At 35.0% G+C, this 17,867-nt stretch overlaps 1 protein-coding gene and 1 pseudogene across 1 annotated transcript; both read left to right on the top strand.

Moving 5' to 3' along the window:
* The first annotated feature begins 272 nt into the window (after window positions 1–272).
* Window positions 273–1,311, top strand: LOC135320009 (olfactory receptor 5AK2-like). Its single transcript, XM_064482405.1, has one exon. The coding sequence runs from the start codon at window positions 382–384 to the stop codon at window positions 1,309–1,311; it is 930 nt and encodes a 309-aa protein (XP_064338475.1). The 5' UTR covers window positions 273–381.
* A 12,357-nt stretch (window positions 1,312–13,668) lies between these two features.
* Window positions 13,669–14,735, top strand: LOC116155193 (putative olfactory receptor 5AK3; annotated as a pseudogene).
* Window positions 14,736–17,867: the final 3,132 nt, after the last annotated feature.

Genomic DNA, 17,867 nt, shown 5'->3' with positions numbered 1-17,867 from the left:
TGATTAGTATTTAAGCAAGTTGAATTTCTAATTAAAATATAGTGAGCATAAAAGAAAGCGTAATTAAATGTTTATGTATATTTCACTTGTTGCTGAATTGATAGATTTATGAAATACCAATCACTCTGCACCCTGAAAAACATGGATACCAATCCATGACAACTTCCCTAAACTGTAAATAAAAATGTCTAAGTCAGTTGTCAAGGTTCAGTCGTTAAAATCTAAGTTACTTGTGTCACAAAAATATTCTCTGACCCCACTATGAAATTAAATATTATACCATTTTCAGTTCCAGAATTAGGTAGATGATCATGATGGTCTTAGCTTTCTCTACTCTTCTTTCTTTGCACCTTTTCAGCTAATATTGCATCTTTGCCAGCCATGGAACAAAACAATCGTACCAAAGTGACTGAATTCATTCTCCTGGGATTTGCTGGTCAACACAAGTCTTGGCATGTCCTCTTCATAGTATTTCTGGTGATCTACGTGCTCACCCTAGTGGGTAACATTGGCATGCTCCTACTCATCAAGATTGAGTCTTCCCTTCACACCCCCATGTACTTTTTCCTCCAAAACTTGGCTTTTGTTGATCTCTGTTATGCATCTGCTATCACTCCCAAGATGTTGCAGAATTTGATGAGCAAAATAGATTCCATCTCATTCGTAGGATGTATAGTGCAGCTCCTTGTCTATGGTACTTTTGTAACAAGTGACTGCTTCATCCTGGCTGCTATGGCAGTGGACCGTTATGTGGCCATCTGTAACCCACTCCACTATACAACAGTCATGTCCCAGAGATTCTGCATTCAACTCTTAGTTGGCTCATACTTCATGGGTTTCCTAAATGCTTCTGTAAACACAAGTTTTACTTTCTCACTGAACTTTTGCAAATCCAATAAAATTAACCACTTCTTCTGTGATATACCCCCAATTCTTGCCCTCTCCTGCTCCAGTGTTTCCTTCAGTGCCATTTTACTTGCAGCCTTTGTGGGGTTTAACTTGACGTTCACTGTGCTGGTCATCATCCTTTCCTACATATTTATCCTGGCTGCCATCCTGAAGATCTCTTCTGCTGCAGGGAAGAAAAAAGCCTTCTCCACGTGTGCCTCCCATTTGACAGTGGTCACCATTTTCTATGGGACACTCTCTTACATGTATCTGCACCATAGTACCATAGAGTCTCAACAGCAAGAAAAAATGGCTTCTGTGTTTTATGGTGTTATGATCCCCATGTTAAACCCCCTCATCTACAGCCTGAGAAACCAAGATGTGAGAGAAGCCCTGAAAGGGGTTGGAAAGAAGTGCTTCTAGTTTGAGCATCAGTTACTAAGTCAACACAGTTCACCAGGCAAACCAACAGTTCTCTCTTATTTCCCAAAAGCAGAAGGGATGACAAATATCTGTGGGTTGCAAAGGCATTCCTTAATTATATCAATAGATCTGAAATGTAATGAAAACATCTTAAATGGGTAAGTTTCTAATTCATGTGTTTCTTAAGGAGAAAGCATAAGAAAAGATCTTTGATAGTGCTTTTGTACATTTTGAGGAGCCCTTTTTTTCAAATACCTGCCCTTAAAAAAGAAAAGAAAAATACAGAGAAGTGTATAAAATCTGTTGTAATGTACCCATAACAAGTATAACATGAATGCTCACCAGGACAGAAACCTCTTCTGATTTCCCTTGACAGGTGCTGTTACTCTTACTGTGACTCTGTAGCTACATTATTTTAATTTTATAAAGAATAAGTCAAAGAGCCAGTTTTTGGAGCAAATATGCAGAAAGAGGGAAAAAACACTAGAGTGAGTTGCTACATAGACATTATGGAACAATATCCGTCCTTACTACACATGGTCTGTAACCAACTAGGAAATTGACACAGGAATTAGGCAAATATGGATCATAGCAACTTACTTTGGTAAAATTTTATTTTACATGAAAGTTGAATCTCTAGCCATACCCTGTTGCAGACCTAATGCAGGGTTTGGTGCTACAGAACAGACTCATTTACCCAGAATTGGCATCTTATTTCCCTCAGTCTCCAAGGATGTGGAGAGATGGAGGAATCCAGGTGAAACTTGAGAAGTCATACTTGGGCTTGAGCATGAGTGTTCCATCCACTTGGGAAAAGACAGAATCAAGCACACACCCATCCTATTGCCAGGTGTCTTAACAAAAAGATATCACGTGTTATAGTTCTCTCAATCTCTTTAATCAGGTAAACCATAGTATGTTGTTACTGAGAGGATTGACAAGATGAGAGTTTACTGCCTTTTCAACATTTCCAGAAGTTCCAAATTGTGGATGGAATTATAAGCACAGGACCACTGTGAAATGGATCCAATCATAACATGAACAGTATCAAAAGAAACCAGATGTTACCAGCCCATGCAGCAGAGTGCACTTTTCTGCACTCTGGAAGAGACTCCCAACTTTCAGAAGCTCTGATCCCACTCTAGGTTGCCTGGGGCCTGCCCAGATTTTCCTTTGCAGAGAGAAACTACTTTCACTTGGAATGTAAGCAGATCCTCTTCAGAGAAGGAAGGAACTGTCTTTATCTTCACTACCCAAAACCGTCTCTGGAGAGAGACTACTCTAACTTTTTCCATTCTGATGTGTCTCCTTTTACAAACATCCTTAAATGTATTGGCTGTAAATGCTTTGTACAGAGGAATTGGACTGGGCAGACATATTCTTGGAAAAATCTGTAAATTAAATAATATTGCCCTAATATTTATAAAGTAAAAAATGGGAAATACACTGATGAAAGAAACATGTTACTGTAATAGTAAGTGTTAATTTACCTCTTGCAGTTCATGGTAGATCAAGTTGAGAAAAAAATTTTAACAAAATTACAGAAGAGTTATTTGGCATAATTAATGAGAGTAAATACCATATACAGAAATTCTGTATTGGTGAAGCCTACCAATGAAACTCACTTGGAGTCAAAATTTAGACTTATTATGCTTCTGCAACTCACTCCCCAGAAGCTTTAGATATATCAGTAAGAGGAAGGGGAGAGGGCTTTTTGCAGTGTATGGGCTTTGCTGATGTTTCCGAGTATGAATTAGGGAAGTGGATACTCTCTCTAGATTTGGAAACTGTCAAAAAGCAGGAGAAGAACAGCAACTGGGTATCTCAGTAAGCATTGCTCAAGAGGCAGAAGGAGGAAAGTAGTAACAGTTATACCACTGGTGAGAAGGTAGCAGTCACTTAGAAGTGGGAGTTGTTAGTTGTTTTACAGTTGCGTTGTGAACTTGGGAGGTCCAGTTAGACACGTAGCTTCTGGTCAGCTTTCTGTGTCTACTGACACTGTGTTAGACACATCACTGTCTGATTACTGACATAACTGATTTTCATCTTCATAGTAGCTTGAAACCAAGAAAACATCTTTCTTTGTTCCTTCTCCTCTTTCTTTTTCTCTTCCTTTCCTTCCTTCCTCCTTCCATCCCTTCATTCCTTTTTTCCTTTTTATGTGCCGACAGAATAATTACAGCAATACAATAAACTCTAAAAATCAGAAATATATGGAAAATATTCTGTGATCCAATTACCTAGAACTAGAATTTACCAGTAAAATTTGAAGGTAAAAACAACTAAAATTCTACCACTTTAAACTGAAACTCTCATTTAAACAACATTTTGGTTGAAGATGAAATAAAAACAAAGTTAACAAATACATATAATATAATATTTTATCAACTATCATGTAAAATTCAATAAACTACAAGGGTGTTCAAATAAAATTTTATAATTCCATAAGTAATTGTGTTAATAAATAGGAAATAATAATAAATTAAGTATGCATTTCAGGCATAAGAAAATAAGATTAAGGAAAGAAAAAAGTAATAGTTATTTTAATTGATGTTAGAAACCACATAAATGTTAGAAATAATAAATCTAAGATTCATTCTCTGAAGTTAAATGGATAAATGATATGCTAATTTATCAAAAAAAAAATAATACGGGGAACAAAGAAAATCTTTAAAAATAAGAGAAGAATACTTAGCTCAGCAATATCTAAATATATTAGAGAGCCTGATGTAAAGGATGTCTTTTTACTAAAAGAATACTGATTGCAAATAAGGTATTACAGAAGAGATTAAAGAACAGTTAACATAGAAAGAATAATTAATGAAAGGGCAGCCTTCTCCCTGGAAAAGCACCAAGTCCTTTTAGAAGAGCAAAAAAAACCTAGAATGGTCAAAAATTGTTTAAATGAAGACCGAAGTTGGAGGGCCTATGCTGCCTCTTTTCAAGTCTAACTTAAAGATATAGTAGATAAAGCAGTCTTGGACATAAGAAAGTCACATTGACCAATGGAACAAATATAGAGTTAAAAAAACAAAACTCAACAAATATATGCTAAGCTGATTTTCAAAGAAAGTACTAACCAATTCCATGATGAAATTAGTGTCTTTTCAAAAACAATACTCTTGAAAATAACTGTATGGTCTTCCTACCATATCTGCAGTTTCTAAATTAGTCGATTCAACCAACCATGGATCAAAAATGTTATTGCACCCATATTGTGGCTCCCTGGAATACCCCACCATCATTATTTGACCTAACTCAAAACTCTCATGCAATGCAAAGAGATTTTTTTCCCAAGCAAACTTGTTTATATATTTATATAAGGTCATGCTTTAACATTGCAGCTGCCTAAAGATAGAGATAAGTGTTGACCAAACCAAGCTTAAAAATTAAAGCTGGAGAATGAAACTTTCACAGGGATATTGAAAATTTCCAATATATTCCTAAGAACTACAACACTATGACCATCTGTTGTTCTGTGAGCTTGTGCTGGGCTGTGTTCATGTTCATGAAAAGACCTAAGAAGATCTTAAACACTCAGTCTGGCTAACCCTGAGGCTGACACTCAAGTAGTAAGTAAAGGCAAATATGGCATTATAAACTACCTTTACTGAGGATTAAATGCATAACCCAACGTATACTCAGAGCTCACTGGCAAAGACTGGGCGATTTATGGGTTCCAGGCATTTAAATAAATCTCCTTCCAAAATCACTAGCTGACCACTAAACTAACTAAGCAGAGACACTTAAATGACCACACATGAAAAGGAATACAATCTTTATGTGATTCATTCAGACAAGTCACTAAACATAAGCATGAACAATACACAACAAAAATAAATGCTGGGGAGAAAGATAATCTGATTTCCAGAGAGTCTACATTGTATCACTATAAAATATTTATTTTTCAAAGGAAAATAGTGAGAAATGAGAAGAATGAAGAAAATATGACTCTCACAGAGGGCAAAACGGCCAATAAGTAGAAACTGTCACTAAGAAAGCTCATATTTTAGATTTACTAGACAGAGATTTTAAATCAACTATTTTAAATATGTTCAAAGAACTAAAAGAAAAAAACACTTAAAAAGAACTAAAGGGAAATATGAGAATAATGTTTCATTAAAAAGAGAATATCATTAAAATATATAAAATTTGTAAATAACTATTCTGGAGTTAACAAGTAAAATTACTGTAGTGAAAAATTTACTAGGGTGGCTCACCAGCAGATCTGAACAGGCAGAGGAAACAATCAGTTTACTTGAAGCTAGGTTAATTGAGATTATCCATTCTGAAGAATGGAATTAAAAAGAATGAAGAAAAATAAGCAGATTCTGAACATCTGTAGAACACCATCGAGAATACCAATATATACATAATGGAAGTCCCAGAAGGAGAGGTAAGAAAGAGACATAAAATCTACTTTAAGATTTATTGGCTGAAAACTTCCTAAATATGAAAAAATATTCATCTACACAGCCAAGAAGCTCAATGGACTCCAAGTAGAATGAATGAAAAGAGATACATACACAAATATTTATTCTGTCAAAATTCAAAGATAGAATCTTGAAAGTAGAGAGAACTGATTGATCATATAAGAGGATTCTCAATAAGATTACTAGCTAATTTCTCTTTAGAAAGCATGGAGGCACATGGGTGGACCTTCAGAATATGATACTGAATAAATAAGCCAGACAGAAAAGACAAATATAGTATGTTCTCACTTATATGTGGATCTGAAACAAAAACAAAACAAAAGACAACCAAAAAAAACACCAAGCTCTTAGGTACAGAGAACAGAACAGATTGGTGGTTGCCAGAGGCAGGGGGTGGAGGGTGAATGAAATGGGTGAAGGGGGACAAAAAGTACAAACTTGCAATTATAAAATAAATAAATAAAGAGAATATAATGTATAGCACCACAACTGTAGTTAATACTGTATTGCATAGTCAAAAGTTGTTACAAGAGTAAATCTTAAAAGTACTCATCACAAGAAAAAAATCTGTAACTATGTATGGTGATGGATGTTAACTAGATTTATTATGGTGATCATTTTGCCTTATAAAAAAATAAATCATTGTGTTGTACACCTGAAACTAATATAAGGTTATATGTCACTTATAATTAATTAAAACCATCAACAGGACATTTTGGCTAACACAAATAGTATGATTGTGTTAAGATAATAACAGTAACTTTATATATATTCAATGCAATTACAATGAAAATTCTAGTCAAAATACCTTGGAATTTAAGATTGAGCTTTCCAGATGTAGGTAAAAATATCTATTAGATATATTATCTTTTTCAGGACTAAAGATATGAATAGTTCAGACTTGGTTAGAAATACACGTGTTACATATTTAAGGCTAATGAGTAAAATAATATAACTTTAGATTGTAAATAAATTAATCAATCAATCAATACTAAACCTTAAGGGCAGTTTTAAAGTGTATTTTAAAAACTTTAAAGTGAATAACACCTTAATAAATATAACAAAAAAGTAGAGAATAACTTTGCTGCAAAAAAATCAAAGTTTTTTGCATGTAAACTATAAAATTAGCAATATAAAATGATTAATATTAAGAAATACATGTTTGCAAATTTTATAAGGAAGGAAGGGTTCTTGACTCAAAATATCAGTATAAAAACAAAATATTTTTAAGAGGGCAACATATATAAACATAATTCATAGAAAATGAAAAACTAATGGTTCTTGGACATAGAAAAAGATATTCAATCTGGTTTACAGGAGAAAACAGCAAATAAAACTAAAATATACTGTTTTTATGTATGAAACTTTTATCAGCATTGTATTAGAGAATATTTACAGAAATAGTCACTCTAGATTTGCTAGAAATGATTTAAATTGACAGAGCCTACTTCTGAAGGACAGTTGGGCAATATCTATTAAAATGTACAGTGTTTTATACTCTTCGACCTGGAATTTCTTCTTCTAAATATCCTTTAATCCCACACTTATGCTCATTATTATATTTATTATAACTTTTTTTTAGTAAAAATTGGAAGCCATCTAAATATGTAACAATAGAGAAGAGAGTTTAATTAAACATATTAAGCAATGCAACTATTCAATAAAATACTATACAACCAATAAAGAGTGAGATTTCTTTTTCCATGTAGATCATCTAAGAATACTAAGTGAAATGCAAGTTGCAGAAATATGTGACTGATACACTGTCATTTTTATTGATGAGGAAGAAAGAATATAATATTAATATGTTTGCAAAAGCAATGCAAGGCTAACATAGAAGAATACAGAAATTGTAATGATGACAATATCCAGGGAGGGAAACTAGAAATTAAGAATCAAGGGTTAGAGTGTTACTTTTCACTCTGTGCACTTTGGTACATCTGAATTTTTAACCACGTGGATGGTTGGTTATACACCTCTGCACAAAAAGGAAGGCAAGAACACAGAAAAGAGGAAGGGAGAAAGGGAGGGAGGGAGACAGGGAAGAAAGAAGGAAGACAGGGAGAAAGGAAAAAGCAGAGGGAGAAAGGGAAAAGCAGAGGGAGAAAAGAAGGGAGAGAAAGAAGGTAATTTGTCAATAGTAGGGCAACTCTTAACAACGAAACCAGAAAGTCCCTAAAGGCAATAACACACAAATATATTTTGTCCCCTCTGGCAGTCTGAACTCTTATTCATCTGAGAATAATTAATGAATGTTGTTTTTTCTGATTCCACCGCAGGTCCTGGAAGCTCAGGTTCTCAAGGGATCCAGTATTGAACCCACAGGCCCCAGGTATAAACTCCCAACTGGAAGGAACCACACAGAGAGACCTGGTAAGCAATCAGCTTCCATCATTTGCAGAAAGAGAATCTGGAGGCAGCTTTGGTGTAAGTAAAACAAAGTAAATCCTATTTTTCAACATGAGACATGTATCAGTGCAGTGTGTGCAGGGAGTGGCAGGCAGAGTGAAAGGGTCAGTCAGTGTTCTGCCATGCCTTGCCCCAAGAACAGGAGCAATCACTTCATCACTGGTGATGTAATGGAAATGCAGTGAGGGCACTCAGTTGGGCTGAGCATTGCCTAGCAAAGGACATAAATGACCAAATAATTGAGTGAATTAATTGATCAACCAATCAATATTATATGCCCTTAACTAAATATTTGCATGTGTTACTATGGCCCTTCTTTGAGCACTAATACAATATCTAGCCTTCTGCAGGCAAGTTTACCTAAGTTTGCTCACTTGAACCTCACATCACAAAGCAGATTTTACATTTTCCTCTTCTTCATTTTTTAGTTTCTTATTTTGAAATAAATATATATTCATGGAAAGTTGCAAAGGTAGTACATGGAGCTCCCATATTTGATATCATCATGATCAGGGAAGATACACTATGATTTCAATTCTTCTAAATTTATAAAGGATTTATTATGGCTTAGGATATGGTCTACTTTGGTATATATACTTCTAGTGCTGGGAAAAGTGTATATTCTTCTCTTTTAGGTGGAGTGTTCAATAAATGTCTATTAGATCCTGTTGGTTGATGATGATGTTGGGCTTTCTATATCCTTGTAATTTTCAGTCTAGTTTCTCTATCAAGCATTAAGAGAGGAGTGTTGAAGTATCTGATTGTAATTATGTATTTGTCTATTTCTCCCTTCAGTTCTGTCAGCTTTTGCATCACATATAAATATCAGCTCTCTTCTTTGGTGCCCACACCATAGCATTTCTATTTCTTCTTGGTAGGTTAACCCTTTTATCATTACATGATGTCTCCCACTTGTCCTTGGTAATTTTCTATGCTGTGAAGTCTACTCTATCTGATTTAATGTAGCCATTCTTTCATTTTTGATTAATGTTTGCACAAGTATATAGCTTTTCTCTTCCTTGAAATGTACATGTATCAATATATTTAAAGTACATTTCTGGTACCAAAAACCTGCTTTTCTTTCCACCCAGTCAAATTATTCCTTTTAATTGGTATTTAAAAAGTGAATCTTGGAACATCAAGAAAGAAGAGAGAGCAAAGAAAGAATGAAAATATGGATAAAAATAGTAGACCTTCTTTCTCTTCAAGTTTCTAAATTATGTTTGACAGTAAAGCAAAAAGTTTAACCTTGACTGATATATGATTCCCAATGTATTCCACATTTTACTCAAACTGCTAAATGTAACACCAGCTTTGTACATATAATATAAACTTTGAGTAGCAACTATTAAAAAAAACTATACAAAGATTTGCAGTAAAAGAACTACAGATAAATCAAAATGAAATTCTTAAAAATGATCAAGTGACCCACATAAATGCAAACAAAACCAGAAACAAAAAAGAAAACAAAACATAAGATGATACACTTAAGCCTTAGCAAATCAATGAATCCATAAAATGTAAATTGTCATCTTTGTTTTTAAAACAGGAAACATTATCAATTGCCACTTTTAAAATGAAAGCAAAGGTGCAGAAGTTTATAAATTAAAGAATTGAAGTTTTCTCTCATCCAATCCCACACCTATGAATAACTTGAGAATTTGATTACTTAATCCCTAAAGACTCCACACAAAAACCAGTAAAGCTGATGAGCAAATTCAACAAAGTAGTAGAATACAAGATTAACATACAGAAATCTGTTGCACTTCTTTGCATTAACAATGAAATATCAGAAAAGGAAAGTAAAAAAAAAAAAAAAAAAAAAAAAAAAAAAACCTTTTAAAGTCACATCAGAAAAGTTAAATACTTTGGAATAAACTTGACCAATGAGGTGAAAGACTTATATGCTGAGAACTATAAAACAGTCATAAAAGAAATTAAAGGTGATTTAAAGAAATGGAAAGTTATCCCATGCTCTTGGATTGGAAGAATATGTACTGTTAAAATGGCCATACTACCAAAAGCAATCTACAGAATTACTGTGACCCTATCAAATTACCCAGAAATTCTATTTCACAGAAATAGAATAAATAATGCTAAAATTTATGTGGAGCCACAAAAGACCCAAAATTGCCAAAGCAATACTGAAGAAAAAGAATGAAGCTGGAGGAATAACCCTCCCAGACTTCAGACAATACTACAGAGCTACAGTAATCAGGAAACGATGGTGTTAGCACAAAAACAGACATATGGATCAATGGAATGGAATGGAGAGCCCAGAAATAAATCCACACACCTATGGTCAATATATCTTTGATGAAGGAAGAAAAATAAATAATGGGGAAAAGACAGCCTCTTCAGCAAGTGGTGTTGGGAAAGCTGGATGGCCACATGTAAATCAATAAAGTTAGAACACTCCCTCACACTATATGCAAAAATATACTCAAAATGCCTTAAAGGCTTAAGCATAAGGCAAGATACTGTAAACCTCCTAGAAGAAAACACAGGCAAAACATTCTCTGATATAACTCTTAGCAATGTTCTCCTAGGGCAGACTACCCCAGCAATAGAAATAAAAGAAAACAAAAAGACCACTTATGAAATGGAAAAGAATTATTTGCAAATGATGCAACTGACAAGGGCTTAACTTCCAGGATATACAAACAGCTCATACAGCTCAATAACAAGAAAACAAACAACACAATCAAAAAATGGGCAGAGGGCCTAAACAGACATTTCTCCAAAGAGGACATTCAGTTGGCCAATAGACACATAAAAAGATGCTCAATAGCACTAATTATCAGAGAAATGCAAATCAAAACTACAATGAGGTATCACCTCACACTGGTCAGAATGGCCATCATTAAAATATCCACAAATGATAAATACTGGAGAGGATGTGGAGAGAAAGGAGCCTTCCTTCAATGCTGTTAGGACTGAAATATGGTACAGCCACTGTGGAAAACAGTGTGAAGATTCCTCAAAAAACTAAAAACAGACTTACCATCTGATCCAGCAATCCCACTCCTGGGCATATATCTGGAGAAAACTCTTAATTTGAAAATATATATGCACCCTATTGTTCATACCAGCACTATTTATGATAGCCAAGACACAGAGGCAACCTAAATGTCCATCAACAGATGATTGGATAAAGAAGTTGTGGTAAATATATGTGTGTGTGTATATATATATGTACACACACACAATGGAATATTACTAGTGATAAAATGGAATATTACTAGTGATAAAAAGAACAATATAATGCAATTAGCAACAACATGGATGGACCTAGAGATTATCATATGAAGTGAAGTGAGTCAGACAAAGACAAATATCATATGATATCACTTATGTGTGGAATCTAAAGGAATGGCACAATTAACTTATTTAAGAAACAGAAACAGGCTCAACAGACATAGAAAATGATCTTATGGTTACCAAAAGGGAAGGGGAGGAGGGATAAATTAGGACTCTGGGATTTGCAGATACTAACTACTATGTATGCATAAATCAGATAAACAAGGTCCTACTGTATAACACTGGGAACTATATTCAGTACTTTGTAATAGCCTATAATGAAAAATAATATGAAAAAGTACATGTATGTATGTGTGTGTGTGTGTGTGTGTGTGTAACTGAATCATTATGCTGTACATCAGAAACTAATAGAATATTGTAAATAGACTATACTTCAATTTAAAAAAAAGAGTTTGGTTACTTAAGTAAGAGTTCTTACTTAAGAGTTTGGTGTGTTGTTTTCCTGACCTTTATTCATAAATAAAAAGGATAAAATTGAAAGACAATGGGAGTGAGAGAAAATTTGCTTTTTAGAAGGGTCCACGCTCTACCTATTATTCTACGACTTTTATCATTTGATAATAATACATAGGCACTTTTCTGGTAAAAGTATATGTTTATCTCACCTTTTGGGACTGTATATTGATCCATAATAAGAATGTGCTCTATCTATTTAACCCCATTTCCAAACTTTTTTATTATAAACGTGTTTCAATGAATATCATTAAATTCTAAGCAGTTCTGGGATCTTGATGTTACAGAGGAAGGAAATGAGGCTAAAACAGGTTACAACATTTGTCTCTATTAACTGGTAGGACAAGAATTCACCCCAGGTCTGCTGGTTTCCTTTCCACTGCCCAATGCTGAATATAAATGGAGCCTCAGAAAGACTGAGACTGAGTGTATGTTAAGTACATTCAAATTTCTCAGGTAGTTGGCCATTTTCTACATATCATTCATTTGATTAGCAAATACCTTCATCTTAAATGGAACAAAAGAGGTGAGGGTATAGCTCAGTAGTAGAGCACATGCTTAGCTTGTACAGGGTCCTGGGTTCAATCCCTAGTGCTACCTCTAAAAATAAATAAGTAAACCTAATTACTTTCCCTTCCAAAAAAAAAAAAAAAAGATAAATAGAACAAAGAATCTCATAAGGAGACAACCCACCTTTAACATACACATTGTGTGTCAGATGTGCGTGGTGGGACTTGTATGAGTTTCATTAGCTCTTGAGAAGTGTCTTCATAATGTAGCATCACTTCATCTAAATGCAGGCTGATTAAACTCAAGTTGATATGGTAAATGTAATAATAATTACCCTATCAAGATTCTACATTAAGTGGACCCCTGATCTATTCAAGCTTCATCTTATAAGTGCTTACACCCAATGGATGGACACCTCCTTGAAATGGCTGCATTTCAGCTATTTTACAGCCGATTAACCTGAGGAAGGAACTTGCACTAACTTGTTTCTCCTCAGCCCTCACTAAATGTTGAACTAAAGAGAATGGCTTCTTGTTCTCTGACAACAAAGTTATCCAACTGTGCTTACTTCAAAATATTTTAAAGAACCAGAGAAGCCCATATCAACAACAGGCTTAGTTTGCTACATTTCTACCACTGAAGACACATTTTTAGCATCTCATATATACAGGTATGTAGCTCGGCTTAGAATTACTGACATCAGGGTAAAGCAAACTCACTTTATGACATGAATTTCCTTTACCCTGTCATATATATAATGAGAAGACTCCTTGGCTTGCAAAGAATGATGCCTGAAGGGAGGTGCATGTTAAGGAAAGCAGTACAAACTTTCTGAAGCCTTCAGACATATAATAAATCTCAAAACTTTCTCTAATTAAAAAGCTACTTATTTCAGCACTTTGAACTAGGATTAAAATAATAAATGGCTGAGAAAAACTATAGGTTACTAAAAAGGTACATGATTATGTTTGAATATTACTCTACAAAACTATGAATACCTGTTTAATATAGTGGAAATATATGTTAATCTATGTTTCTTAGAATCACAGATATTAGATGTGAGTCTACTTTTGTGAAAACTTCTTTATTTTGAAAATGGATCCATGGCTCACATGTCACTGTTTTTGTGATGGGTTCTTATCAAGAAAATAAAAAAATAATTGGAAATAAATAAGCCCTGTTGTGAGTGCTCACCATGAAAATCTAATTTTCAAAGTGACATAAAATAAGAGCCTTTTCTAATTTAACAAGTCACAAAGATTTCCTTTCCTTTCTTGGTCCCCCTCTTGGTCCTTTCTAGGCTTTTTTCTAGGTCTTTTCTAGATAGTCATGACACAAGGAAATAGCACTGGAGTGACTGAATTCTTTCTTCAGGGATTTGGTGCCCAACACAAGTTTCAGTATGTCCTCTTCACTGTATTTTTGGTCATCTATGTCACCACCATGGTGGGGAATAGTGGAATGATCTGACTCATCAAGACAGATTCCAGACTTCAGACACCCATGTACTTTTTCCTATGACATTTGGTTTTTGTTGATATCTGTTACAGTTCTGCTATCACTCCCAAGACGATGCAAAACTTCATAGTAGAAAACAAATCAATATCATTCAAGGGCTATGTCATGCAATCATTGGTTTATGCAACATTTGTGACCACTTACTGCTACCTCCTGGTGGCTATGGCAGTGGACCATTACATGGCCATCTGTAACCCACTTCGCTATCCCATAGTCATATCCCAGAGAGTCTGCATGCAGTTGGTAGTGGTTCATATGTCATGGGCTCAATAAATGCTTCTGTGCACACAGGGTTTACATTTCAGTGTTCTTCTGCAAGGGTGACACCATCAATCACTTCTTCTGTGACGTTCCTCCAATCCTCGCCCTCTCATGCTCCAACACTGACATCAACATCATTCTACTTTTAGTCTTTGTGGGATTTAACTTGATGTTCACTGTGTCGGTCGTCATCTGTTCCTACACATATAACCGGGCTGCCATCCTCAAGATGTCTTCTACTGCAGGGAGGAAAAAATCCTTCTCCAAGTGTTCCTCCCACATGACAGCAGTCACCATTTTCTGTGGGACCCTCTCTTACATGTACTTACAGCCTCGTTCTAATAATTCCCAGGAGAACATGAAAGTGGCCTCTGTATTTTACGGCATTGTGATTCCCATGTTGAACCCCCTGATCTAAAGTCTGAGAAATAAGGAGGTAAAAGAAGTTCTAAAAGTGATGGGGAAGAAATTCTTCTAGATTGGACCCCAAGGATTAAAATTCAGCCCACCAAAGTATGCAGTAGAGATGTTTGACCATATTTAATGTTTCTGAAATAGGGAACGTGTTCACCTCTTAAACCAATGCTACCTCCTTCAGTAGATAATTTCTTAGAATGTAATAAATATAGTGACATCTCATGGGACTAATTTTTTGGTTATATTATATATATATATATATTTTATATATATTTTGAGAAACATATCACATACTACCCATGACGAAGAACAGTATTGAGCTTATTTCAAATATTAAGGAATATGTGTAGACTTTACAAAATATAGGTATTACAAATATATTGTAGATACGTTCTTAAAGACTGTATTTTGCATATAATCAATATTAAAATTGAAGTTAACTATTTCCTATTCATTTAAACAAGTTCCTCAAATTATCTGTGAAGTGGCTCTTCATATGTTCTGTTTCAATTGTTGTGTAAACCTGAATGCAAAATAAACATACTGCTTGGAAAAGCACCTTATGGCTCAGCCCATTGTACTTCCTACCTACAGCACTTGAAAACACTTACTTCTTATGTGACCTTGTGACTTGTTTTGTCACTAATTACCCTCTTTATTCTGAATCCTCCCTTTTCTTGGGGAAGTAAAGGGAACTTCTAGAAATAGTTTCTATCTCTCCAATAGAGATAGAAAACCTAGAATGTAAATGGATCTAAAATGGCAGTGGTCATTCATTTATGAAAGGTATACCAATCATTTTAAACCAGACAGAAAACTTTAAACTTAGAAATGCAGCGAGAAGTTCAAGAGGTCAAGAGCAGTTTGATTCAGGAAGACAAATTGTTGACAGAAAAAACTTTGGTAGATAGATTGTGGGTAAGTGATGGAAATCCTCACATAAATCTAAAGCTGTCATGCTAGCTAGATGAAAGATCAAGTTTCATATTAAAATAACAGCAGCCAATCTAATGAACTGGCCACAAAATGTACTGTTAAGTAACAGCATAGGGAGAATTGGGCAAGAGAAGAATATTTTTTTTCAAGTACATTATCCTACATAAATTCTAAGAGATGAGTTAAAATTAACCTGAAGTCAATGCAGCATGACCAGAATCTGCCCAGCAAAAGTCTATCTTTAGAAAGAAGAGATCTTGTATCCAGGGCAGATCCATGTGTCTTCAAAGACCAGGACAAGGGACAATAGCTGGAGAATCATGGAAAGTAGACAGAGGATTTCCTGAGACCCTGGAGGAGAAAACTGGAGACTAATGTACAGCATGGTGACTGTAGTTAAAACACAGTGCTATATACTTGAAATTTGCTTAGAGAGTAGATTTTAAGCAGTGTCACTGCAGGAAGGAGAGAAGGAAGGCTAGGAAGGGAGGAGAGGGGAAGGAAGGATAGGAAGGGAGGAGGGGGAAAGGAAGGAAGGAAGGATAGGGAGGGAGGAGGGTGGAAGAAAGAGGAAGGAAGGAAAGGAAAGAAAGAAAACTTTAAATATGTGAGATGATGGATATTTTGAACTTAATTGTTATGATCATTTTACTATGTATATCTATATCAAAATATCAAGTATATACCTTAAGTATCTACAAATGTTATCAGTTATACCTCAAGTAAATTTGGGAGGGAGGTGATCAAGCAAAGAAGAACTTAGTGCACATTGAGAAGTCTAAGTGGCCAAATTGGAAACAGGGCACAAAGTGGAGAGTTGCATAGTACTAGGCATTCAATACCTAAGTGAAAGAAACCCCAAAAGGAAATAAACTGAATGGTAAATGGACAAAAGTAGCAAAAATCCCAGAGTCTTATGTAAGGATGAAACAGTTGATGTGGGTTCTGACACGGGAACAATTAGCAATTGTTAGCACTTGTCGAAGAGAGACATCCCTTCTGGCATTGTGTAGAGTAGCAGTGGTCTGTTACATAATCACATATATTTCATAAATCATCAGCTGCCTTTAAGCTGTTTGGGCCCTGTCAAGACTGAGGCGAGCAGAAAATATAAACTCCTGTGTTGAGTGAACTGGTATTCTGTGCATCCATTCATGTATTTCTTTTTTTTTTTTTTTTTGCAATTTCAAAAATTTACTGGGGGTAGTGTAGAATCACAGGGCACCCACAATTGAATCAGGTACTGACCCTAGCAAGACATTTAGGAAGCACCTAAATCACTAAAGAAATAATAATAATAATAATAATAACTTGTTGACCTGTTTCCAAGGAATCGGAGGGATAGAAGTAGGGCTCGTTCCCAGCCTAGAATAGCAGCCTGGGAGCCAGGGAGAAACAACTGGAAGAGTAGCTAGAGGCTGAGACAGGATGAACGCTAAGCAAATATCCATGAAGCAGAAGCCCAAAGCTCAACCGTTAAGAGGACACCCTCCTAAAAGTGAAATTAGTAAAGAGTAAAAATGAATAAAATTTTGATACACACAACAACTGGGATGAATTTCCAGGGTATTAAGCTAAGTAAAAAAAAAAAAAAAAAAGCCAAACCTCAAAGTTGTACACTGTATAGTTCTAGTTATAGGACACATTTGAAATGACAAAATTATAGAAGTTGAGGATAAATATATGGTTAGCAGGGTTAGGGATGAAGTGAATTAAGGGTTGGGTGAGGTCTAGGGTGTGTTCTAAAAGAACAATACATGGGATCCTTGTTTGCAACTGTTTAGTATCTTGACTGGGGTGGTGACTATGGAAATCAGCATGGATCATAAAAATTTTTAGCAGGGGAGGGATATAGCTCAGTGAAATCCATGCACGAGGTCTTAGTTTCAATCCCCAGTACCTCCACTAAAAAATAAATACATAAAAGAAAAAAATTATAGAACTTATTACAAACACACACACACAAATGAGTTTGGAGGAAACTGGAGAAATCCAAATAAAATCAGTGCAATGCATTAGTGTCGATATCCTGGTTGTGATTTTATACTATAATTTTTTCAAAATTTTACTCTTAGTGGTGTATTAGTTTTCTATTGCTGCTGTAACAAATTACCAAAAAGTTTAGTGGCTTAAAAAACACAGATTTATTATCTTAGAGTTTTGGAAGTCAGAAGTTCCAAATGGGTCTATAGATGAAGTGTTAGCAGGGCTGTATTTCTTTCTGAGTAAACTAGAGGAGAATCCATTTTCTTGATTTCTTTTCAGCTTTTAGAAGCCACCTGTATTCCCTGACTTATA

Source organism: Camelus dromedarius, chromosome 35, assembly GCF_036321535.1.
Source record: "Camelus dromedarius isolate mCamDro1 chromosome 35, mCamDro1.pat, whole genome shotgun sequence".
In the NCBI taxonomy this organism is placed as follows: Eukaryota; Metazoa; Chordata; class Mammalia; order Artiodactyla; family Camelidae; genus Camelus; species Camelus dromedarius.
This window is presented reverse-complemented; position numbering and strand designations above follow the sequence as displayed.